The sequence below is a fragment of the Carcharhinus amblyrhynchos genome, unplaced genomic scaffold (assembly GCF_965287045.1).
Source record: "Carcharhinus amblyrhynchos unplaced genomic scaffold, sCarAmb.v2.hapA scaffold_59, whole genome shotgun sequence".
Classification (NCBI taxonomy): domain Eukaryota; kingdom Metazoa; phylum Chordata; class Chondrichthyes; order Carcharhiniformes; family Carcharhinidae; genus Carcharhinus; species Carcharhinus amblyrhynchos.
Window position 1 is genome coordinate 1,235,413 of NW_027649799.1, and position 27,584 is coordinate 1,262,996.

Consider the following 27,584-nt stretch of genomic DNA (forward strand, 5'->3'; position numbering starts at 1 on the left):
CCCGTTCCCCCACCCCCCGACTCAGAGGATGTGTAGTTTAGGTGGATTAGCCATGTTACACTGCCCCTTAATTTTGCTGTGTGTAGAGGTGAGGTTGATGATGATATGGGAGGGGGGCATCCTGGGTGAAATACTTTCCTGAGGATTTGGTGCACGCCTGTTACTCTGAATGAACATAGAACATAGAACACTACAGCACAAACAGGCCCTTCGGCCCACAAGTTGCACCGATCACATATCTACCTACTAAGCCATAGACTTATCTACAAACCCCAATCCCATTAGATCCCATCTACTCATCCAGAAGTCTCTTAAAAGACCCCAACGAGTTCACCTCCACCACCACCGACGGCAGCCGATTCCATTCACTCACCACCCTCTGAGTGAAAAACTTACTCCTGACATCTCCTCTGTACTTGCTCCCCAGCACCTTAAACCTGTGTCCTCTCGTAGCGACCATTTCAGCCCTGGGAAATAGCCTCTGAGAATCCACCCTATCTCTTCCACGCAACATCTCATAAACGTCTATCAGGTCACCTCTTAACCTTTGTCTCTCTGGGGAGAAGAGTCCCAGCTCCCTCAACCTATCTTCATAAGGCATGCTTCCCAATCCAGGCAACATCCTTGTAAATCTCCTCTGTACCCTTTGAATAGCTTCCACGTCCTTCCAAGAGTGAGGTGACCAGAACTGCGTGCAATACTCCAAGTGGGGTCTGACAAGGGTCTTATGAAGTTGCAGCATTACCTCCCAACTCCTGAACTCAATCCCTCGATTAATGAAGGCCTGTACACCATACGCCTTCTTGACCACATCCTCCACCTGCGAGGCCGATTTAAGAGTCCTATGGACCCAGACCCCAAGATTGCTCTGCTCTTCAACACTGCTAAGACTCCTACCCTTGATATTGTCTTCCTTCATCCCATTGGTCCTGCCGATATGGACCACTACACATTTATCTGCGTTGAAGTCCATCTGCCACTTCTCCGCCCAGTCTTGCATCCTATCTATGTCCCGCTGCAACTTCTGACATCCCTCCAGACCATCCACAACACCACCAACCTTTGTTCCAAGAGCACTCCACTGGTGACCGACCTCCTATTTTCCCTCTTGAGTATATTCCTGTATCCCCTGTACATCCCGAGGGGATTCCTTGATTCCAGCGGCTTGTACCTGGGCCATGCCTCTTCTTTCCGCTGTCAAAACTCAAGAAGTTTTGTCATCCAAGGTTTCCTGCTTCTGCCAGCCTCGCCCTTCACCCGAGCTGGAAAACACAGACCACGAAGTTTAGCTATTTGACTTTTGAAGTCTTCCCACTTGCCGGAGGTCCGGTTGCCCTCAAACAAACTCTTGCAAGTTCTTGCCTAATTCCATCACAAATGGTTTGGTACCAATTGGAGCTTGCACCTGCGGACCAGTTTATATCACTATTTTATAGTTAATAGGACAATGGTCACTGGTCCCAAAGTGGATCCCCATCGATACTTCACTCACTTTCCGTTCCCTATTTCCAAAGAGTAGGTCAGGTTTTGCCCTTTCCCGAGTCGGACCCTCCACATGCTGCCTGAGGAAACTTCTGTGAACACACTTGTTGTGGTGGAGCTAGTGCCATGCTCAGCCAAAGGAGAAGATTAGAAGTTGTTTGTTGACAGGGAAAGAACGTTCAAAGGTTCAAATCAGACTGTGTGCTTTGATCTGATCCAACACGGTAATTTAAATGGACAATTTACAACCTGATGATGTGAGTGTGGATGGCTATAAAACTACAGATAGTGTGGGGACGTGAAGGAGAGGTACAGGAACAAAGAGTAGGTGAAGAGGACAGAAGAAGAGGACAATACATCCCGCAATGGGAATAGAGGTACTTTGTAAGTGAGGTGACTGTCTAAGATAGGGGCTATTCAGATGGTTGGGACTATTTCACAGAACCATAGAATCCCTACAGTGCAGAAAGAGGCCATTTGTCTCATTGAGTTTGCACTGTAAACAATCCCACTGAGACCATATCTCCACAACTCCATATATTTACCATGGTAATTTCCCTGATACAAAGCAGCAATTCAGCATGGCCCACCAACCGAACACACACTGTGGGAGGAAACGGGAATACGCAGAGGAAACCCACGGACACGCAAGGAGAACGTGCAAAATCCCACTCAACATTCACCCCAGGGCGGAATTGAATCCGAGTTCCTGGCGCTCTGACACAGCAATGCTCACCACTGTGCCAACATGCTGCCCTCCATTGAGTGTGTATGATACAAATTATTGAGAGGGCAGAGAGAGAGAGACAGGAGAGAGAGAAAGAGAGAGAGAGAGAGAGCTGTTATGCCAGAAGGTGGGAAGTGAAGTGACTAATAAGGGGAGGGCTTTTAAGTAGAGGAAAGAATTTCAAAATTGGGAATGGGCCAAAGATTCTGAAGTGGGGAATATCGAGGGAGAGCTCCACAAACTGAGGCGGATTGGGTGGGGGTGGTTTGTTCGACAGGCCAGCAGGACTGAGGGAAGTGAGTATTGAGGGAGGGCTGTCAAAATTTGAGCGAGAGACCAGAATTTTTGAGGTATCGGAAAATTCGGCTGGAACACGATGAACGAAGGTGTGGGGGGGGGGAAGGGGGGGCACCCCACCTTTAGGGGGAGCAGTTTTGTCAGAAAATAGGCATTAAATGACTCATGAATAAAGGCACAAGAATCTACTGCAGTTGGATTGCATGGACTCATTGGAGTGTCTGTAGCAATCGCTATTTCTTTACAGAATCTTGCAGCGATATCGATTGAGGAGCTAAGGAACAGACGCAGGCCATTCAACCCCTCTAACCTGCTCCGCCATTTAATAACATGGTGGCTGTGCTGAAAATAATCTCAAATTTATATTTCGCCTGCGCCCGACAACATATCATTGCCTTGTTCGCCAGGAATCTATCTAAACATGCCATTACCGTGTTGGAAGTGTAAGCAGGCGAGATGTTTTATCGTTGTAATTTAGACTTACTAACCTTTCTGGTCTTCAACACTTGTCTGAAATGCTTCAAACGGATTTACACATTTCCTTAAATGAAGAGCCCAATGTTGAACACACTGCTCCAATAAGTGCTGACCAGTACACAGTACAACTGAAGAGCAACCTTCCTCCGTCTACATTCAATTTCCCACAGAGTAAATGCTAACATTGGAACGATCGATTGGCGACAGTTCATAAAGAGACCATTCAGCTCGTCGAAGCTTCATCAAATTTCCTAAAGAGGATTTTACCCAGGCTTACCACCCACCCTATCACCATAAACCGTGCACTCACCACGGCAAATCCACCAAAGCTACTTTAGATACCAAGCGGCAATTTAACATGACCAATCCACACAATCTGCAAACCTTTGGACTATGGATGCAAAGCGGAGCACCCGGAGGACACTCACACAAACACGGGAAGAATGCACAAAATCCACACAGACAATGAACCGAGGCTGGGAATGAACGCAGCTCCCTGGCTCTGTGAGGTATCAGTGCGACCCACATAATACGACCTTACTTAATTTCTCACCGTGCCTGCATGCTCGTTTTTGTCATTCCTACTCTTGGAACCCAGACTGATCTGCACCACTGTGTGGAGAAATTATATTTTGTTGTTGTCTCTTATATTGTGTTTAAAATTTACCATTCTATTTATCTTTATGCAATCACAACCCTTAATTCCTTCATGTAATTTGTTCAATCTCTTGGAGGGTCCTGATTGTTTGAGATTCTTAAGGGCTTTGTGCTGATGCATTGCATTTGGCGTGTAACATATTACGTTGCTGTATTAGCTGGAGGTACAGAATCATATTGTGTTGTATTAGATTGAGATGTGGAATCATATTGTGTTGTATTAGATTCATATGTGGAATCAGATTGTGTTGTATTAGATTGGGATATGGAAACATATTGTGTTGTATTAGATTCAGATGTGGAATCATATCGTGTTGTAATAGATCATGATGAGGAAATATATTGTGCTGTATCATACTGTGATGTGGAATTCTGTAGTGTTGTAGAAATAAATTAAAATATTGGAACAAATTGTGTTGTATTAGACTGAGATCTGGAATTATATTGAGTTGGTCTTTTGGATTGAGATGTGGAATCATATTGCCATGTTGCATTAGATTGAGATGTGGCATGATCTTGTGTTGTTAAAGAAGATTGAGATGTGGAAACCTGTTTTGTTGTGTTCGATTAAGTAACAGAACTGTGTTGAATTATACTGAGATGCCCAAACATTTTGTATTGTATTAGATTGAGATGTGCAACCATATTGTGCTGTTGTATTGGACTGAGATGTGGAATCATATTGTGTTTTATCAGGTTGAGGTACAGAACCGTTGTGTGTTGTATTAGACTGAAATGCACAATCATGATGTGTTTTTGTATTACATTGAGGTGCAGTATCAAATTGTGCTGTTCTATCAGATTGAGATGTGGAGTCATATTGTGTTGTTCTATTAGATTGAGACATGGAACCATTTTGTGTTGTGTTTGATTGAAATGTGGAATCATACTGTGTTGCTGTATTACATTGAGATGTGGAATTGTAAGGTATTGTTGCATTGGATTGAGACGTGGAATCGGATTCTGAGGTTTTATTCGACTGAGGTGTGAAATAATATTATGATGTATCAGATTGACTTGTGGAAACATGTTGTGTTATTGAATTAGATTTCCATGTTGGAGCACATTGTGTTGGATTAGATTGAGACATGGTAACATATCGTGTTGTATTAGATGTGGAATCATAATGTGTTTAACATTAGGTCGAGATTTGAAATTATATTGTGATGCATTATATTGAGGTGTACAAAAGATTGTGTTGTTGAATTAAATTACAATGTGGAAAATATGTTTTATCAGATGGCGATGTGGAATTATATTGCACTGTATTTGACTGGCATGAGAAATCACAGTAAAAAATCTGACAACACCAGGTTTTAGTCCAACCTATTTATTTGATAATATACTCACTAGCTTTCGGGTTAGTCCCTTCGTCAGGTAAAACCTCACTTACTGTACTGTCTGGAGACAATACACATCTCTTTAAACTGTGATCAGTGCTCCTACCACTCACATTGTCAGCCACTTCAGGTCTTGAACAGCAGGTTAGGTGTAAGGATTCACATTTTAATCAGTAATCTCTAAACAGTCTGTGCTTTATATGCTCTGTCTGAGGCCAGAACTCTCCATTCACCTGACGAAGGGACTAACCCGAAAGCTAGTGAGTATATTATCAAATAAATAGGTTGGACTAAAACCTGGTGTTGTCAGACTTTTTACTGTGTTTACGCCAGTCCAACGCCGGCATACCCACATCATGAGAAATCACATCATATTGTGCTGTTGAAAGGCAGATAATTTATTATTCGATTCCTGCAATGTCCAGTCACAAACATCAAGCTGTATTTTTCAACTTGATGTTACAGTTAAACAGAGTAAACATATCCCAGGATAGTGCAGAACAGCCCTGAGAAATAAACTCTCTCTTGGAAGTTGAATTATTGATTGGTCACAGCCAGGTGAAGGATAATATTGGAGCAACTTGACAGTTCGAGATTTGATGTTTGAGATGATAGCGCCATTGATGGCAAAATGCACTCACTAACATTATTAGTAAATTAATGTTATCAATACTGCCCAGTCTTTGAAACACAGCAACTCGAGTTCAGGAACATGCATATTCCCCAGACTAATCCAATGCTGTCATGTGTTGGTCATAAAGAAAACAAAATAATTTGAGTGATTGTGTAACGTCTGGATCCCAGAGGATACCCAGGGTATATATTAAGGAGATTGCATTACTTCAGAGTTAATATTGAGATTGCTTCCAGTTCAAAAAGACACCACGCAGAAAATGGGACTTCCACTTGAAATGGCGAAGAAAATATTCTATTCAATCCTGGGTGTTTTTGGAGTTCCTGGTAAGTGATTATATCCATGGTAGCTGTCTGATACGGTGTGTGAACTGAACAAATATTTCATTCTGTGAGTGAACGGATTGTCACCGATATACAAACATCTGGTCAACCATATCATTCCAGTCATCAGGTGAATTGAATTACCGCTGTGGTTTTTCACTATTCCCCCACTATTCTATGCTTGCAAAGCAAAAACTGTATGAGATTGAGATGTGGAATGATGGTGTGTTGATGAATTAGATTGAGATGTGGCATCATATTGTATTGATATATTCTGTTGAGATGTGAAGTCTTATTGTGTTGCATTCGGATTAGATGTGGAATCATATTGTGTTGCTGTATCAGATTGAGATGTAGAAACGTGATGTGATGTATTAGCTTATGATGTGGATTCGCATTATGTTGTTGAATAGATTTGAGATGTAGAATCATATTATATTGATGAGTGAGATTTAGATGTGGAATTTTATTATGTTGTATTATGATGAGATAGAACCATAGAATCATAGAACATTACAGCACAGAAACTGGCCTTTTAATCCTTCTTGGCTGTGCCGAACCATTTTTCTGTCTCATCCTACTGTGCTGCCTTAGGTAGAGATGTGGAAACATTTTGTGCTGTTTTTGATCATGCTGAGGAAATAGATTGCATTGTATCAGATTGTACATTTACTGGATTATTCTGTAATGTTGAACCAGCCCTGAGTGACAGCAAGCTCATTGAAAGACGTTGTTCGTGGGAGTTAGAGTAAAATCATACAGAGTGATTTTACACTGAGTCATCAACCAGGATGGGAAAGCTGACTCCAGTGAACAAATATACCCGAATATCTGTCATTGTGGATTTGTATTTTGTGAATAACTAACCCGAGTGGAAAAATATCTCCAATGAACATGTATAACAAGAGCATCTGTCAGTGTAGAGTTGTACTGAGTGTGGATCACAAACATGAGAGGAAATGCTGATTCCAAGAATTATCAAAATTGGGATTATCTGTCAGTGGAGAATAGTATTGAGTGTTGGTCACTCACTAGAAAGGAAATTCTGACTCCACCAAACATGTAGACCGTGATTTGTCATTGTCGAAATGCACTGAGTCTGGGTCACTCTCCAGAAAGGAAATACTGACTCCGGTGAACATGTATACCAGGAATATGTGCCAATGTGGAAATGTCCTGAGCGTGAGACACTAACTGGAATGGACTATTCTATAAGGAAATTATTGTTTCCTGCTCAGTGATATCTACATTCAATGGAGCTGTCCCTGTGCTTCCACAATCTGATAGATTTTGCAAGGGGAAATGATTCACTGCGGACTGAATATGTTTGTTGGTGAGTGTAAAGTGAATTGTCTCAATGACTCAATTTACAATTGAACGGCTCGAACATTAACAAAATGTCGAAGACTAACTGGCATTTAAACTCTGAGAGGACTGTGGCAGAATGAAACACATGGTTGTGTTTTTGATTCCCAATTCCACACTTTGAGGAATGATCTCGACTGCACGTTTTAAAATAAGATATTTTTCTTAACCTGTGTTGCTATTTTAATTGATTGGTAAATCGATCACCTTCAACCACAAAAACCCTTTACCCCATTCAAACCCTTAATTTCCTAGCAGCATATTGAGAATCTTGATTTTCCTATCAGACAGCAGCAATTGTCACATCGAAGGCTTGTAATTAAACTCTTACTGAAATGTTTAATGTGCAAGTCATCAGTTCCTACTCATGATATGTTAATGGAATTCGTTTCCATTGTTCCTCTGCTTTATCTGCTCTCAATTTGGATTTGGCTGTAATAGTTGTAAACACATTTCAGTTTCCCAAGACCACAGCATTTCTTTAAAGTGTGAAGGACCGTGATCCCAGTGCTGACCCCCCGAATTACCACTTCCTACCCACCACCAATCGGAACAACTACTTGCAAATATATTTCCCTGTTTATTGAGCATAGAACAAAGAACACTACAGCACAAACAGGCCCTTTGGCCCACAAGTTGTGCCGATGACATCTACACCTCCCAAGCCACAGAACTACCTGTAACTTCCAATGCCGTTAGATCCCATATACTCATTCAGAATTCTTTTAAAAGACCCCAGCGAGTTTGCCTCTACCACCACCAACGTCAGCCGATTCCACTCACTCGCCACCCTCTGAGTGAATAACTTTCCCCTAACATCTCCTCTGCACTTGCTCCCCAGCACCTTAAACCTGTGTCCTCTCGTAGCGACCATTTCAGCCCTGGGAAATAGCCTCCGAGAATCCACCCTATCTATTCCTCTCAACATTTTATAAACCTCTATCAGGTCGCCTCTCAACCTTTGTCTCTCCAGGGAGAAGAGACCTAGTTCCCTCAACCTATCTTCATAAGGCATGCCTCCCAATCCAGACAACATCCTTGTAAATCTCCTCTACACCCTCTCAATAGCTTCCACATCCTCTGTGTAGTGAGGCAACCAGAACTGCTCACAGTACACCAACTGGGGTCTGACAAGGGTCCTATAAAGTGATATTGTTGCCAGCTTGCTGACCATTCTGCTGCTTGTCTGCAAACTCCACTTCTTCTGAGATTCTTCATGAGTCTGGGTTTTCTAAGTTGCCAGCAGGACCTTGGAAAATTAAAGTGTTTTGCACCTATCAATTTACTCTAATTTTCAAATTTGGAGAGTTACCCATCAATAAAAAAAACAAAAATGTGTCCAAATATGACCTTGATTGTCATATTGTTTTGTATAATCTAGAGTTGTGTCCATCGTTGACAAGACCAGAATTTATTGCCCAGCTGCAATTCACCCTGAGATGGTGGTGAAGGCCTGCTTTCTGGAACTGGTGCAGTCCCGGGTATGCAGTTACACCCACAGTGCTATGAGAGATGGAGTTCCATGATTTTGACGCAGTGACAGTGAAGGAACGCTGATATAACCCCAAGTCAGGATGTTGTGTTCTTTTGAGGGGAACTTCTCTCTGCTTGGGTTCCCTAGTATTCCTGGCTCTTGTTCTCCAGGATGATAGAGCTTGTGGAATGAAAGGATCTGTCCAACGAAGTTTTGTGAGATGTTTCTGTGCATCTTTTAGTTGGAACACAAAAGTGCTCATGTCCATTGGTGGTGAATGTTGTGAATGTGTTATTGTTGCATGGAAGCCAATAAAACAGGCTGTTATGTCCTCGATGGTGTTGCGCAATTAGTGAGGGGCTCACTCCCAGCCCTCCCAACCTCAGTCCCGAACAATATCCCTAGTGCAGAGCACCCACAATCCACCTAAACAACAAAAATACCAAAATACCCAACACCCATTATTATCTTGCATTTTCCATAAAAAAACAAATCGAGTTCTCCACCCCTGATTATTAACCTCACAGCAACTCCGAAATCACGAGGCCAAGGGCACCCACTAACTTGGGACACTGCAATGCCTCCTGCACCTCATCCCAGCCTGATCCCCCAAGCCCTCAACCTCCACACAACACACCCACCCCACTATTTCTAATTTGGAAACAGTCCTCACTGAGTTACTTCCACGACAGAATCCTGTCCTTCCTCTCCATAGGTAGAATGAGTGAGCAGTCAATGCCCAGTTTACATTGCTATCTTTCTATTGCAGTTAATTTGCTGGCGATCGTGATCTTAATCCAGGGAAAGTGTGGCCTCTCCACCTGCACCACTCGCTACCTGACGGCTATGGCGATGGCGGATCTGTTGCTCGTAATCTCTAATGTTGTACTTTGGAGGATGGTTTATTATTATTTTGGAACGACTTTCCTGGACATCACCCCTGTGTGCACCGTTCTGAATGCAATGATTTTTACAGCTATTGATTGTTCTGTCTGGTTCACCACCGCATTCTCATTTGATCGATTTGTGGCCATTTGTTGCCAGAAGATGAAAACAAAATATTGCACTGGGAAAACTGCGACTGTGGTTCTAGCCTCAACAGGAATCTTACTGTGTCTGAAAACCATACCCTCATACTTTATTGTAGAACCTGGACAGATCATTGAAAACGTGCCATGGTTCTGTGTTGTAAAAACAAGTTATTATACAGACCAGGGATGGGGGGCCTTTGATTGGTTTGGTAAAGTTTTAAACCCATTGGCGCCATTTGTTTTAATTCCATTCATCAATGCTCTGACAGTGAGTCACATTTTAGTGACCAGTCGAGTCCGGAAGGGACTGAGGGGTCAGACTCAGGGGGAAAGCTGTCGTGACCCAGAGCTGGAGAGCAGGAAGAGGTCTATAATACCACTCTTCAGCATATCCGGCTGCTTTATTCTCCTGTGGTTGGGGGATGTAATGTATTTTTTATATTCTCAAATTACAGGAAAGGATCCAAGTTATTACACATATTCTGAATATATATTCAGAGATGTTGCAGTTATGTTGCAAAACTTGAATTGCTGCACAAACACATTGATTTATGTGGTGACTCAGCCCAAGTTCAGGGAACGGATCAGACTCACAGTGAAATATCCACTCACATCAATTATTGAATTAGTGAAGAAAAAAATCATCTGACAACATCACACTTTCCTTCTCAGCCAATCAGGGAGTCACAGTTGATTATTGGAGATCTACCTCCACCAATTGTAATGATTTGTCTGCTGATTCTCAACAACTTTAGGCTTTCAGGAAAGCCTACCCAATGACTCAATGCTGCCACAGGTAATCAGATTGTTCTCAGCCTGACAGCCATGTCGGCCAAACACAGACTGGCTGACAGATTCTGTAGCCAACCAGGATGTATCAGCTTGTTATCATTCTTAACCAGCAGGAATGCAAGTCATCCAAATTCATGAAAAGCTGCCACCTCAGCCAATCATTAACAACCAAGCTTTCCTTCAGTGCAGTCTTCACTGATCAACTCGTTATCGGACAACAATTTTTATGAAATTGGGCACACAATATGGAAACAGTCTAAAATTACACTCAGAGCCTCTGCAGTGAAAATCACAAAGTAACAGACACAGATTAGCAGGCAAGAGCATGCGCTTAGAATGCAAATTAGGGCTAGCACACAGGGGAAGATGGACAGGATGGCACCGACAGGAACTAAATAAAAAAACACATCCCCACCCCACCAAATCAGCACTTCCAAACCAGCCAAATAACCTATGGAGACACCTAAAAATTAGCATAGCTAAGGAAACATCCCTGGCCCCTCAAACTTTTTGAGATCAATCACACACCCATTGTTCAAACCCCAGAGATTCTAGACCATTAATAACCAGTCAGACAAAAACAATTAACACACACTTAAAACAATCATTCTAACACTTGAAAACATCAAGACAGGATGGCTAAGGTTGAATACTGTAAATAAAGTATGAGCATTTGAATTGCATACTACACCAAGGTTCAGGTATAACTATAGCCCGTTGCGGCGGATCGTTCGAGCGCTTCCAGGACGGCCCGATTGTATGTCCTGACTGCACCTTCATCGATGTAAAAGAAAATAAAGCTGTGCCGTTATTTAACTGCACCCTGAGTCCGTCGTGGTCATTTCACCCACTCACACAAACAAGAGAAATAGATAAAGAAGAAAAATTGTATTTCATAAAGCTTCATTTTCAAAAGTCATTAATCTTGTACCATGGTTATGGGCCAGCGGCATGATTCCAAGATATTTTGCTGAACATGTGAGAATTTCAGTTCGGACTCAAATACACATGTGAGAATTAGATGGTTTTAATTGGTAATGGTGACTTAAAATTTGGGAGATTTGAAATGTTAGTGACAAGTCTTGCGTTGGGTGGGTCTTGGACGAAACTGTGGCCCAAAACTTCCCAATTAGCAGCGGAAATCCATGAACAACGAAAAACAGTAGAACTTGTTGCCAATTTCACTGAATTGAAAAATCGAGAGACAGCTCCCATTTGGAGCATCAGTCTTCAGCTTTCAGCAGGCCCCAACACGACACAGCTTCACTCCAGCCTTGACCACTTGTGATGGGGGAGATTGGGAATGCCCAAGGTCTAGCTTTGAAACAGCAGTTTTACTGTCAAAGCACAGAGATCAAACGGTTTCCCTGCTATTATAAAGGTATGCTGTTTTTGTGTCTATTTCTGTTCAGTGATTACTGCCTTTGTCAATGTCTCCTGTCAAATATAATTCCAAATGATTAATGAAGAGTATCTTAATATGTATAAATTAACAAAGGTTTCGTTGTTTGATTGAGATCTCTGTAAATTATTTAAATATGGTAGGGGGAAGGGCGGCGAGTGTTCGTCATGTCCATTGTAGATTTTGCATGTTGCTGACTCTTCGCTCATGATCTCAACGATCCGCCGCAACGGGCTATAGTTATACCTGAACCTTGGTGTAGTATGCAATTCAAATGCTCATACTTTATTTACAGTATTCAACCTTAGCCATCCTGTCTTGATGTTTTCAAGTGTTAGAATGATTGTTTTAAGTGTGTGTTAATTGTTTTTGTCTGATTGGTTATTAATGGTCTAGAATCTCTGGGGTTTGAACAATGGGTGTGTGATTGATCTCAATGTTGCAACATTTAAATAACTTCTTTTATTTTAAGAAGCCAAGACAAAGGTGTGATGTCCCATCAGTGGTGGAAGATGATCCCAAATTTTCAGCCTGCACTGGATTCTGCAATACCGATCAGATAGATCGCTCACATCAGTTCACAGGAGGCTTGCAGACGTCATCATGAGGGGTACATTTTACTAAAGTATTTGAAATAGCTGTGTTGCATAATTCACACCCCAAATGTAGAACTCATTTCACTCCTAGTCTTCACTCCAAACCCCTCTTTTTGGAGGGCCGAATGGCCTGTTTCCTGGCTGTATTGTTAAGAGACTTCTCATCATCAACATTGCATAAAAGAGACTCATAAACTTGGGAGAAACAACTCTGTGTAAAATAAAGAACAAAATGCCAAATGTCTTCAGCTGAAACTTATTACAAACACTGCAAATCCACTTTGTTATATATAAATGTTTGTTTGATGGAATTAACTGTACGTCATGACAATATTGTAAAACATCAAATATCTTCCTTTAAATTTCTGTGCATTGCATATCTGCAGTCAGAGAGCAATACAATGTGGAATCAGGCCCTTCAACCCAACATTTCCATGCTGACCATGGTGTCGTCCCAGCTACCCCCATTTGCCCACTTCTGGCCCACATCCCTCTAATCTTTTCCACCAGATTATATATCCAATTTTTTAAAAATGTGTTGCTCTTCTACCTGCCTCAACCAGTTGTTTGGCCATCTGATTCCACATAAACATCACCCTCTGTGTGCAGAAGTTGCCTGTTAGGCCTCCTTTAATTCTTTCCCCTTTCACCTTTTACCTGTGCCCTGTTATTTTCAATTCCCCTTCCCTGTTTCCATCCCATCTATGTCTGTCATGATTTCATTCATCGCAATAAGGTCACCTCATTTTCCTACGTTCCAAGGAATAAAGTCTTGGCCTTGCCAACCGTTCCCTGTAACACAGGGCAATGAGTGCTGACTCCTAAATTGTCCATGCACTCTTTCCAGTTTTTATTGAAAGACATTTGCAGAAAAAAATCCACCAGAAGAAAGTCTGCTGCTTATATTCACTGCAACTAGAGCAGAATAAAATTGTGTAAATAAATAAACCTTCGTATCCACCTACTGATCGGGGCAAGTACCCAAATTTGGGTTTTTCTTTGAGGTAATTCCAGACTGTGTATCAATCCCGACAGATTGAAAACACAGAAACAGAAGTTTGTACTTGGAGCACCTTTCCATGCATCAGGACTTCCTTATTGCCTGGACATGTGTGTGTGTGTGTGTGTGTGTGTGCGTGTGTGTGTGTGTGTGTGTCGTACAGTCTCCATAAGTATTTGGGTCAGAGGTTATGGGCATCCTTGTCTAGCCCTTTCATTATCTTATTTGTCTCTATAAGATGTCCCCTGAGCCTTCTCAACTCCCATGAGTACAGGCCCAATCTACTCAATCTCTCCTAATGCTAACCCCCTCATCTCCGGAATCAACCTGGTGAACCTTCTCTGCACTCCCTCCAAAGCCCAAATATCATTCCGCAAATAAGAGGGCCAGAATTACACACAGTTCTCCAGTTGCGGCCTCACCAGTACCTTGTACAATTGCAGAAAGACCTCCCTGCTTTTGGGCGAGACAGGATAGAGGCAGAGAGATAATTTACACATAGAAAGGAAACAAGAACTAGGGGGCACATCCTCAAAATAAGGGGCAGTCAATTTAGAACAGAGTTGAGGAGGAACTTCTTCTCCCAGAGGGTAGTGAATCTTTGGAATTCTCTGCCCATTGAAGCAGTGGAGGCTACCTCGTTAAATGTGTTTAAGTCACAGGTAGATAGATTTCTGACCAATAAGGGAATTAATGGCTTTGGGGAGCAGACGGGTAAGTGGAACTGAACCACTATCAGATCTGCCATAATCTTATTGAATGGTAGGGCAGTCTCGAGGGGCTAGATGGCCTACTCCTGCTGTTTTTTCTTGTGTTCTTATGTTCTCATACTCCATCCCCCCGTCGTGATAAAGGTCAACACTCCATTTGCCTTCTTGATCACCTGCTACACCTGCAAAATGATGTTTTTGCCATTCATGCACAAGGACTCCCAGATCCCTCTGCACAGTAGCTTGTTGTAATTTTTCACCATTTCAATAATAGTGCATTTTACTATTATTCCTTCCAAAGTGGATAACATCACACTTCCCAACGTTATAGTCCATCTGCCAGATCCTCGCCCACTCACTTAGCCTATCCAAATCTCTCTGCAGACTTTCCACATCCTCCATGCAATTAACTTTCCCACTCATCTTTGTGTCATCCACAGACTTTGTTACCCTACATTCAGTCCCCTCCTCCAGATCGTCTATATATATGGTCAACAGTTGAGGCCCCAGCACCGATCCCTGCGGCACATCACCAGTCACCAACTGCCAACCAGAAAAGCACCCATTTGTTCCAACTCTCTACTCTCTGTAAGATAGCCAATTCTCAATGCATGCTAACACTTTACCCCCAACTCCATGTAACTTAATCTTGTGCAGCAACCGATTCCACGTCATGTTCTCTCAGCTTGCAGCCTGAACAGATTTCATTATTGCAGAGTCCTGTTATTGCTTCTTACGTGGCTTAAATTGGGTTGTTTATATTTACTTTGTGTTGTTTTATTGCCCTGCATTGTTTGGAGGAACGTAATGGGTTCTCATCTCTCTCTCTCCCTGTCTCTCTGACTCTTTCCCTGTTTTATTTGGAAATTATTCTTGTTATCTGAATGTAAGGTCTTGCCTTCCTGGCGTGGAAAGTCTGTTGTTGGTGGCTTGACCTGGTGTTCTGAGAAGCTGTTCTGACTTCAAACTGTTCTGAGTTTATTAAGAGAACTGCAGAATTCACCAAAATGACTTGGTTCCATTATCACATGAGCATCAGACTTTACTGTGTTGAAATTGTTCAAAGGTTTTTGTTCATGGAAGGGTTTTTTTTGTTTGGAGCAACTGAGACATATTTGTTAAACGTTGTATATTGTTGTTATTATTACTGTTTTTGTTTGTAATTGGTGAAGTTGTTGCTGACGTTTTTTCCATACATGTTAAGGATAAGCGGCCTTCAGCTGTTTGGTCTCCACATCAATCAGCAGGGTTGACCAATTGCACCCAAGCTCTGGACTGTGCAGCACAGGCAGTCAAAGTTATCGAACTGATGGTAATGCAGGAGGAAGTAACTCCACACACTGAGCACACTGAACTACCAATTCAGAATGTATTAGTGTGAGGGAGTGTATTAGTGTGAGGGACTATATTAGTATAAGGGATTTTATTAGTGTTAGGCGTTGTAAGACTGTGAGTTCCTTCACTGAAGTGGAGAGAGTGGACAAGGGTCCTGAGCTATTTGCACACCCTGACAGATAGTTATATATTTCAGAACATTCCATATACCCTATCACATGAATTCTGTAATTAATGTTCCAAACATTCCACTTAATCACTATACCAAATGCCATGGTGTGGAGATGCCTGCGTTGGACCTGCTTGGGCAAAATAAGAAGTCTGCCAAGACCAGGTTAAGCTTCAACAGGTTTATTTGGAATCACGAGCTTTCGGAGCGCTGACCCTTCATCGGGTAAATGAAGAAGCCACTCACCTGATAAAGGAGCAGTGCCCCGAAAGCTCGTGATTCCAAATAAACCTGTCGCACTTTAACCTGGCGTTGTGAGACTTTATACACACACTTTCAATGTACACCCTTGAAAAGGCCAACTACAGCTCAGGGGGCAAAAGAACAGGCCTGAAGCAGACACTCGGACATGTTGAGTTTCATTCCTGAATGATCAGAGTCAAGTGAAGGAATTAAATGTGGAATTGGTATCATGCTGATTATATTTGAGTAGAAATGCTGGGGGAGAGCGAATTCCAATTTTATTCGTTCATCAATTTGACCAGGATTTTTTTCACTTTGCATTTGATGTACCCATGTGCAAAATTAAATTAATTCATGTCTCAACCTATTTTTTCAAACCAAAGGAAAAAACAACACAATTGAAATATCTTGCAACCTCATTATCTCTAAGGCGATTCCACAGGGTATAAATTAAAGGCACATTGAATGTCTCACTCAGAACTTAACACGGGCAGTTTCCCAACTGCACAAAAGGAGAGATCAGCTCGCAATTAAAATGCACAAACCATCAGTTGGCATCGGAAAAATATTCTACACGATCCTTGCCATCATTGGTGTTCCAGGTATGTGACCAGATCCATTGAAATAATATCTGTGTTGTTTCCTGTCATTATTCCGAGATTAATCACATTTTTAAAGACAAACTCTCAGTGATAACATGTTCTTTGAACGATTATCTGTCACTTGATTCAATAATCTTGTTTGTTCAAAAAATAAATGCTGATTTTATACACAAATTCCACCAATTAACATCTTACTGATTCAACAGGAACATGCTGCAGGTGTCACACAAATCGGGGTGTCAGTGTTCACCCGGGGAAGATTTTCAAGGCCGTCTTTCTTTGAGAGTGGAATTGTATTGTGTGTGTGTGTGTATAGGTGTGTGTGTGTGTGTGTCTGTGTGTGTGTGGGTGTGTGGGCCTGTGTGTGTGTGGGTGGGTGTGTGTGTGTGTGTATGGGTGTGTGTGTGTGTGTGTCTGTGTGCTTGGTGTTGGCGATCCCAAGTCAAATTAGACTGTATCTTGCCAGCGACCATTTATTATTGGGTCCTCTTAACATTACATTGAGTGTTTGGTCCCAGCTGGAATGGAATAGTTTGTCACGACACTGAAATCAGGCTTGTTTGGCGAACAGTCTCTCCATTCCTTTTTGAGCCATACAAGATGATCAAAGGATTGGATAGGGTGGACAGTGAGAGCCTTTCTCCTCGGATGGTGATGGCTAACACGAGGGGAAATAGCTTTAAATTGAGGGGCGGTAATTATAGGACGGATGTCAGAGGTAGGTTCTTTACTCAGAGGGTAATAAGGGCGTGGAATGGCCCTGCCTACAGCAGTTGTGGACTCGCCAACTTTAAGGGCGTTCGAATGGTCCGTGGATAGGCATATGGATAACATTGGAATAGTTTAGGTTAGAGGGTCATTAGATTGGTTCCACTGGTCGACACAACATCGAGGGCCGAAGGGCCTGTACTGCGCTGGAACGTTCTATGTTCTATGTTGTAGCCTTTCTGCCACGCCTGTCTAATTTATGGAAATCAGTACAAGTTTGACTGTCTTTGGAAGTCGTTGTGTTATCACTGTATCAATAGAAAGATCTCAAAATTACGATTGAAGTAAACTAGTCTGTGTTAAAACGAGGGATAAACTGCATTACCGTGATGGTGTTTTATTCGTGTGAGGGGCGGCATTAGTGAGGGGGTTTGTAAAATTTTCAGGCATTGTATCAGTGGGAGGGACTGTATTAGTGTGAGGGATTGTTTTGGGGAAGGCATTGTGGGAGTGCGGGGGATTGTATTAGTGTGAGGGCTTGTATTAGTGTCAGGGATGCTGCTCGTGTCAAACATTGTATCAGTGTGAGTTCCTTCACTGGAATGGAGAGAGAGGACAAGGGCACTGAGACATTCGATCATCAAGAAGGATGGTTTCATATTACATCACTTTCCAGATACTCCATCACTTGAATTCTGCAATTAATATTCGAAAACGTTCCTCTTCAATCACTATTATGAATGGGTACATTTAAATAAGGGGCAGCTACAACATACGATGCTCAAGAACACGCCCGAGGCAGACACTCTGACATTTTGGATTTTCATTCCTGCATGATCAGGATCAAATGAAGGCCATTTCTGGAATGAAATGAGAACTGGATATCATATTGATTATGTTTGTGTGAACAGTACAAGTGCTTGGGGAACACATCTTCAAATCTTGTTAATTTATCAATTTGACCAGGATTTTTCATTTAAAAATTGACATATCCCCATGCAAAATTAAATTAACTGATGTCACCATCTATTTGTTCAAATCAAAGAGTAAAGGAAAAACATTGAATTATCTTACAACGTTATTATCTGCTAGGCGATTCCACAGGGGATAAATTCAAAGCTTTTTAAACGGAACAGTTTAGTCCGGGTTGTTTTCCAACAGCACGGAAGGAGAGGTCACTCCGCACTGAAAATGCATGAACATCGGGAAAATGTTCCACACGAACCGTGCCATCATTGGTGTTCGTGGAAAGTGACCAGATCCATTGAAAGAGTGTGTGTATTGTTTCCTGCTCTTATTCTGTGACTGATCACATCACTGTCTGTATTAGACGCATGTATACAGGAAATCTGCAGTGATGGTAGGTTCCTGGAAGCCTTATGTCTGTGAATTATTTCAACTGTATGTGTGTGGTGTTGGCGAGTGGGTACCCGAAACCAAATTCGACTCTCCCTTGACAGCGACCATTTATTAAAGGGTCCTCTGAGAATTTGGGATTATCTTGAGTGTTGGGTCCCAGACTAGAATTGAATAGTTTGTTATTTTTTTTATTTCAAGTCATGCTTACTGGCGTCTAATCTCTCCATTCCAGGGTGCAGCCTCTGTGTTTTGCCAGTGTAATATATGGGAAACAGGGAAAGTTTGGCTGTTTTTGGAAGTTGTTGTTTCATCAATGTATCAATAGAAATATCTCGCAGTTACTATTGACGTAACCTGGTCTGAATAGAAATATACAACCCAGTGATGTTTAAATCATCCGGCCATATTGTTCGAATATTCAAAACCACGTTTCAAGGACATTTACTAATTATATGCATGATGAGTATAAATTCTCAACTTGATTTATTTTTCACCCTTAACCCATCCCCATGCCCTCTGTTTTCTTTTCTCCCCTAACCTCAGTGGAAAAAGTCTGCTTGCACTCACTCTATCCATGCCCATCAAAATCTTACACACCTCTCAAATCTCCCCTCATTCTTCTACGCTCCAAAATGGCAGAGGTCTCCGGTAATACATGGATGGCAGTTCAGTGTTGATGTTTTCCGTCAATGGTGTGAAGTGTCTTGAGTGTTCTTGGAACGACACTCATCCAGGTTAGTGGGCAAGATTTCAACACTTGCCTGCGGTGTGAATGTTTGATAAGTCAGGGTTACTTCCTGCAGAATTTTCTCTCCAAACATAAGAGTGTTGCTTTGAAATCTGCACCCGTCTCGTTTCCTGGAGGAATGCAGGTGAAGATAAAACAGAAAAAAAGGAAGTGTAGGATAGGCAAAATTAATAAAGCACTACACATACACCACACAATGTCGCAAGTGCAGGGATGAAGTGAAAAATGGAAATAAGAAAATCAAACAGAGAACATAAAAACGATTCCTTGGTAAAGTTCAATAACATACAATGGTGCTTTACCAATATATTTCAGAGTTACAAAAAATGTTAATGAAGGAAATACTTTGCGAGCTGTCAGAGATGGAGACGTGAACTTGTGTTTCGAAGCAGGAGCTGTGGGAAATGAATATTTTGTCTGAACAAAGGAAAGGGACGATGCAGATTTAATAGAGCAAGAGGAATACTGAGAGTTTGGACACGATAATCAGAAAGAGAGAGAAAGTACTCAAAGCGTTGGAATCCCTGAAATATTTGAACTTCCCAGGGAACGAATGAATATTTTTATGCTTCGTAAAGGAGGTCACGGACGTGATAGCAGATGCTCTGAGGATGATTTTTCAAATCTCATCAGTTACAGGAAAGGGACCAGGGGACTGGAGAAATGCAAATATTGTCCCATTGTGTTAAAAGAGATGGAAGGAAATGCTGAACAATTATAGGCCTGTTAGCCTTACACGAGAGATGGGCAAACGAGCAGATTCAATCCAGAGAAATAGGTTAAACCATCATGTCTAAATGCATGGGCTAGTCAGGGCTAGTCAGTGTGGATTTGTTAAATGAATGCTTTGCCTCACAAGTTTCATTGAATTCTGTGTGGAAGTGACAAGAAGGGTTAATGAAGGTAGCGTGAGAATGGTTTTGTACATTGGTCTTAACAAGGCATTGAGTAATGTCCCACAGGCAGATTGGTCAAAAAAAAGGAAAAGCCAGTGGGATACATGTTAAAAATGGTTTTGAAACACAGAGTAAAGTTCGAATGATTTCCCTCAGATTGGAAAGTTGTTTCAAGTGGTGTTCCACAGGTCTCAGTGTTGAGACCCTTGCAGTTTAATTAATGATTTGGATGTGAAAGTGGGTTCACGGTTGGGAGACTTGCAGACGATACAAAGATTCAACGAGCATAGCGGCTAACTATAATCTCCGAACTGATATTGTTGTGGTGACGGACTGGGGGGTAAATTGGCAGATGGAGTTTAGCACAGGGAAGGAGGAGGTGATGGAATAGCGAGGTGAAACAGTTGTCAGAGTACACAATAAATGGGAACATGTGAAGTGGGGTCGATGAAGTGGGGTAGGTGAAGTGGGAGGTCCCGAAAGGTTTGGGATTATTTTCCTTGGGAGGAAAAGAAAGCCGATGAGTTACTTGATTGAGGCGTCCAAATGAATGAGGGGAAGGAATAGAATGGGTAGAATAAAATTGTTTCCCTTGGTGGAGAATTCTATAACCAGGGGACATAAATTCCAAATAAGTGGCAGATGTGTCGAGGGGACGTAAGGACGAGCATTTTGACGCAGAGAGTAGACGGTGCCTGGGATTCGCTGCCTGGGTTGGTAGTGGTGGCAGATTCAGTCTTTACAATGGATCTGCGACTTAACTGTTGTGAGCTGCAGGGCGATGGGAGGGGTGTAGGGATTAGAAAGGGCACCTGGGTGTCATGGAGCTGGCATGGACAAAGTGGACTGAATGCCCCCCTCCCCCCCGTGCTGTAACTTTTCTCTGGTTCTATGTTCCGTGGAGGGGGTACATCATCTCGCAGTTGTCATGATCCTGAGGGATTTTGATATTGAGTGGGTTTGTTCCACGGGACCATATATGTTCCTGCGGCACCTGATGTCTTGGGAGCGAGTTAGGACTCTGATCCTTCAGGGGGAGGGGGTGGGCTGGAGATCCTATCGACCGCTGTCTCAAATCAAGTACTGCTTGCTTCCAAGAAAGTGGTTCTGAATGTGAGCGAGTCTGATCCTCAAGGCTGTGAGCTTGTGGGGGGATTATCCTGGAGTGGAGGATCTGTTCCTGCCTTTTTCACTGCACGAGAGGCCTTTTCACTGCAAGGAAGGTGGGCTTGATACAACCTGTAGAAGGTGGTCACACTCTGAGTTTAGACTGATGCCAGTGGGATCGTGTACTCCTTAGAGCCTCTTCGTCAGACGGGTTCAAGCTGGAGGGGTGTCTGATCCTGCATTTATTCTGAGATTTGTGGAACCCTTTGTAGGGTTTGCGATGCTGAGGGGGTGTTTATGCTGTGGAGGGAGAAACATAATTCATGAAATAAAAAAAATCATACGTGTGCATGTGTGTGTGTGTTCGTGTGTGTGTGTTCGTGTGTGTGTTCGTGTGTGTGTGTGTGTGAGTGTGTGTGTGTGTGTTCATGTGTGTGTGTGCATGTGTGTGTGTGCGTGTGTGCATGTGTGTGTGTGTTCATGTGTGTGCATGTGTGTGTGTGTGTGTGTGTGTGTGTCAGACTCTTTCAAGCAATAAGGTGTTCTGCTAGTGTTGCACTTAAAGATTACCTTATCTCTGGTCAAATGCTGCTGCTTTCCTTTATATTTCTCTAAATCCATCTCCCAGGGATCTCAATACCCCACATATGTGTTAGATCATCACTGCCGGCTGTTAAAATCTCCTAAATTGTATGATTAAGTGGAATTTTGCATCTCTTTACAAACCCAAAATGTTTTTTTCAGGTAATTTTGGGAAATAATTGATCCTTGTAGGCAATGTCAAACGATAAGAACTATCATTCAATAATCATTTCCTTGCCTCCTGTTCTCTCAGATGGAGTAGGTTATTGCAAAATAAAAATGAATGTGATATCCTACATTCCACGCATTCTTGAATTTGAAATGCCTTGTGATCCTTTTTGAGAGAAGAAATGCGAGGCTAACCTCCATTGGAATACACAATTAATGTCATGTTCCTTCTGGGAGAAACACTTTAAGATTTAGTTTTACAATCTTGATAAGATTTCATAGTTTCAAACATAATCATAATGGTTATCTGCTTACACATGCAGACAGGGTCTGATGCTGAGGGAATGCTGCTTTGGAACAGGAATGGCTCTGATTCAATGAGGTCCAGAAGTGTAGATGTCATCGTGAAGGTCCCCCAACCCTGGAAAGAGGTCTGCAAGTGTACGGTTGCTCATGCCTGTACGACCTGATCTCAGGAAGGAATTATTGATGTGAGGGGCAAACAGAGGGAGGATCAAGGTTCTGCTGACAGTGGGCGCCTTAGGGGATATAATCCTGATTGGCATGATTCCGAGGGAATGGCGCAAACCCTGACTTATTCCTGAGTTGTTTCTGGAAAAGTGTGCCTGATGCTGAGCAGTATTTGAATATTACGAAATGTGATTTGGGTTCGGTTAAATTCTGTAAGACAGATGTCACCAGGAAGACATATTTAACATAGAACATAGAACACTACAGCACAAACAGGCCCTTCGGCCCACAAGTTGCGCCGATCACATCTATACCTACCAAGCCATAGAACTATCTGTAACTTGCAATCCCATTAGATCCCATATACTCATCCAGAAGTCTCTTAAAAGACCCCAGCGACTCCACCACCACCGACGGCAGCCGATTCCATTCACTCACCACCCTCTGAGTGAAAAACTTACCCCTAACATCTCCTCTGTACTTGCCTCCCCGCACCTTAAACCTGTGTCCTCTCGTAGCGACCATTTCAGCCCTGGGAAATTGCCTCTGAGAAACCACCCTATCTATTCCTCTCAACATCTTATAAACCTCTATCAGGTCGCCTCTCAACCTTCGTCTCTCCAGGGAGAAGAGTCCCAGCTCCCTCAACCTGTCTTCATAAGGCATACCTCCCAATCCAGGCAACATCCTTGTAAATCTCCTCTGCACCCTCTCAATAGCTTCCACATCCTTCCTGTAATGAGGTGACCAGAACTGTGCACAGTACTCCAAGTGGGGTCTGACAAGGGTCTTATAAAGTTGCAGCATTACCTCCCGACTCCTAAACTCAACCCCTCGATTAATGAGGGCCAGTACACCATGTGCCTTCTTGACCACATCCTCCACCTGCGAGGCGATTTAAGAGTCCTGTGGACCCGGATCCCAAGATCCTTCTGCTCTTCAACCCAGCAGAGACTCGTACCCTTGATATTGTACTCCTGCATCCCATTGGTTCTGCCAAAATGCCATATTTGCTTCTGAAAAAAAGCCAGAAAATGTTGAAAAACCTTAGCAGGTCTGGCAGAATCTGTAGAGAGAGACTGGAACCAACCCTTCCAGTCTGAGAGAATATTAATCAGAGCTTTTATTGTATTTTATTTTCTGGGAAGGATCTGAGATATTGGGCAGGCCTACTCCTGAGGAGAATTCAATCACAACATTCTTCATTTCAGTGGTCGGAGCTGGTGTGAAATGGGATCGATCATCGGGAATGCCCAACGCTGCCATGGGTCCATTCTTGGGGGTTGGGGTCTTTGGGGAAGAAATGTGTTGATGCCAGCGTGAACAATGTTCAATACTGTGGGATGGATTAAAATGGAAGAGTGAATATTATTTGAAAGAGCGTCAGACAGGGCGAAGGCGCTATAATACTGCTTCTGTTTACTTACTATGAGAAGGGATTTTATCAAGCGGTGCCTGAATTATCTAACAGCCAGTCTCAAGGAAAGTGGTGTTACTGGTGGGTTCTGATATTGAAATGGGAAGTGCAATGTTTCTCACCAAAAAGTTTGAGTTCCTGTGAGCACAATGGGCTCCAGTGGGCAGACATTTGACACATGACTTACAGTCTCTTTCCTTTTTCCTCTAGCGAATGTACTAGGAATTGTGATCCTCTCCCAGGGAAAGTGTGGCCTCTCCAAATGCACCACTCTCTACCTTGTATTGATGGCAATGGCGGATCTATTGGTCATTATATGTCAGGTCATACTGACTCATATCAAGTATTACTATTTCCCATCATCCTTCCTGGACATCGCCCCGCTGTGTAGTGTCCGCGTTGTCTTGATTAGCGCGGCCACAGACTGTTCAGTCTGGTTCACCGTCACTTTCTCTTTTGATCATAAGAACATAAGAACATAAGAAATAGGAGCAGGAGTAGGCCATCTAGCCCTTCGAGCCTGCCCCGCCATTCAATAAGATCATGGCTGATCTGTCGTGGCTCAGTTCCACTTTCCCGCCCTCTCCCCATAACCCTTAATCCCTTCTCTTATCAAAAACCCATCAACCCGCTTCTTAAAAATATTTAGCGAGGCAGCCTCCACCACTTCAACGGGCAGAGAATTCCAGAGATTCACCACCCTTTGAGTGAAGAAGTTCCTCCTCAACTCCGTTCTAAACCGCCTCCCCTTTATCTTGAGGCTGTGCCCCCTAGTCCTACTGTCTTTTTTGAGCGGGAAGAGTCTCTCCACCTCTATCCTATCCATCCCATTCATCATCTTATACGTCTCAATGAGATCTCCCCTCATTCTTCTAAACTCTAACGAGTACAAGCCTAGTTTATTCAGCCTCTCCTCATAGCTCAATCCCCTCAACTCCGGTATCAGCCTAGTAAACCTCCTCTGCACTCCCTCCAGGGCCAAAATATCCTTGCGCAGGTGCGGCGCCCAAAACTGCACACAGTACTCCAGCTGCGGCCTCACCAATGCCCTATACAGCTGCAGCAAGACCTCCCTACTTTTATATTCAATCCCCCTCGCTATGAAGGCCAGCATCCCATTCGGTTTGTAGCCATTTGTTGCCAGGATCTGAAAAGGAATTTTTGCACCAGAAAAACTGCAGCCGTGGTCCTTCAGATAACATGCATCCTGCTCTTTTTGCAGAACATCCCCTTTTATTTTGCATACGAGCCTGGAGCAATCATCGACAATGTATCGTGGTACTGTGATATCAAGCCAGGTTATTTCACTAATCCCATTTGGGTGGGATTAGACTGGTTTGATACAATTCTCACGCCATTGGTTCCATTTGCGTTAGTTCTGCTGCTCAACTCTCTGACAGTCAGACACATTTTAGTGACCAGTCGAGCACGTAAAGGCCTGAGGTCCCAGGGCAACACAAGGAATTACAGTGACCCAGAGATGGAGAGTAGGAAGAAGTCCGTGATTTTACTCTTCTCTATATCTGGCAGCTTCATACTCCTGTGGTTGGTGAATGTTATAGAGTTCTTCTATTATATCATTGCTGGAAAAAACACAATGGGTTACACCAATTCTGAATTGATATTTCAACAAGCTGGATTCATGTTGCTCAATTTAAGTTGCTGTACAAACACATTTATATATGGACTGACTCAGTCCAAGTTCAGAGAGCAGCTCAGGAATGCAGTTAAATATCCGGTTACAATTTTTCAGTTAATGACGAAACAAAACAACTGAGAATAACACGGAGGTGGATCCCTGTATTTCATTTGAAGAATAAACAAAAAAAACTCAAACGGCCCTGTCTACAAACGGAGAAGAACAGTGTACATAGAACATAGAACATAGAACACTACAGCACAAACAGGCCCTTCGGCCCACGAGTTGTGCCGATCACATCAACACCTATCTATAACCCCCAATCCCATAAAACTCCATATACTCATCCAGAAGTCTTTTAAAAGACCCCAGCGAGTTCGCCTCCACCACCACCGACAGCAGCCGATTCCATTCACTCACCACCCTCTGAGTGAAAAACTTACCCCTAACATCACTTCTGTACTTTCCTCCCCGCACCTTAAACCTGTGTCCTCTCGTAGCGACCATTTCAACCCGGGGAAATAGCCTCTGAGAATCCACCCTATCTATTCCTCTCAACATTTTATAAACCTCTGTCAGGTCGCCTCTCAACCTTCGTCTCTCCAGGGAAAAGGGACCCAGCTCCTCAACCTAACTTCATAAGGCATGCCTCCCAGTCCAGGCAACATCCTTGTAAATCTCCTCTGCACCCTCTCAATAGCTTCTACGTCTTTCCTATAGTGAGGCGACCAGGCACAGTACTCCAAGTGAGGCCTGACAAGGGTCTTATAAAGTTGCAGCATTACCTCCCGACTCCTAAACTCAATCCCTCGATTAATGAAGGCCAGTACACCATACGCCTTCTTGACCACCTCTTCCACCTGCGAGGCTGATTTAAGAGTCCTGTGGACCTGGACCCCAAGATCGTTCTGTTCTTCAACACTACTCAGACTTCTGCCCTTGATAGTGTACTCGTTCATCCCGTTGGTTCTGCCAAAATGGACGACTACGCATTTATCCGCGTTGAAGTCCATCTGCCACTTCTCCGCCCAGTCCTGCATCCTATTTATGTCCTGCTGCAACTTTTGCCATCCTTCCAGACCATCCACAACACCACCGACCTTCGTGTCATCAGCGAACTTACTTACCCATCCTTCCACTTCCTCATCCAGGTCATTTATGAAAATGACAAACAGCAAGGGTCCTAGAACAGATCCCTGGGGCACTCCACTGGTGACTGACATCCATTCAGAAAAAGACCCATCCACAACCACTCTCTGCCTTCTGCAGGCTAGCCAGTTCTTGATCCACAAGGCCAAAGGCCCTTGGATCCCATGCCCTCTCACCTTCTCAAGAAGTCTTGCATGGGGGACCTTATCAAACGCTTTGCTGAAGTCCATGTACACCAGGTCCACGGCACTTCCTTCGTCAATGTGTTCAGTCACATTATCGAAGAACTCAACTAGGCTCGTAAGGCACGACCTGCCCTTGACAAATCCATGCTGACTATAATTTCAGGCTGGACCGGACTTCAACTTTATGCTCCATTTATTTCATGCTCAACTCACGAGGGAGCTCCACTGCCACCGAATGTAATTTTAGAACCAGTGTGTAATGTTTGCAATCCTACAGTCCTGCCACAACACTTTAGGCTCAGAACCATCGAATTATGGCTCAGGCATAAATTCCACTCTGACTTGTCTCAGTGTCAGTGAAAGCACCTCAAACTGTACTGATCTGTTTTAAATGTTAAGTAGGGAAGCCAACCCAATAGTTAATCTTTTATAATTAGCAAAATCAATTTTCTGAATTACCTCCCTATAACATTGAACAAAGAACAACACAGCCCGGGAA

The 27,584-nt window shown here is 43.0% G+C and overlaps 1 protein-coding gene across 1 annotated transcript; it reads left to right on the top strand.

The window, feature by feature from the left end:
* The first annotated feature begins 16,589 nt into the window (after nt 1–16,589).
* LOC145337685 (putative G-protein coupled receptor 139) lies at nt 16,590–25,889 on the top strand. The gene is made up of 3 exons (XM_080182510.1): nt 16,590–16,656; nt 24,323–24,572; nt 25,232–25,889. Exons 1-3 carry the CDS (start codon nt 16,590–16,592, stop codon nt 25,887–25,889), a joined length of 975 nt encoding a protein of 324 aa, XP_080038636.1.
* The last annotated feature ends 1,695 nt before the right edge of the window (nt 25,890–27,584 follow it).

Bases quoted from the DNA above. Each gene is read 5' to 3' on its own strand.
- LOC145337685 (XM_080182510.1), top strand. From the start codon at position 16,590: ATGCACAAACCATCAGTTGGCATCGGAAAAATATTCTACACGATCCTT. The intron at 16,657-24,322 runs GTATGTGACCAG...TTTTTCCTCTAG, and splicing joins TGCCATCATTGGTGTTCCAG to CGAATGTACTAGGAATTGTG. The intron at 24,573-25,231 runs TCATAAGAACAT...CCAGCATCCCAT, and splicing joins ACCGTCACTTTCTCTTTTGA to TCGGTTTGTAGCCATTTGTT.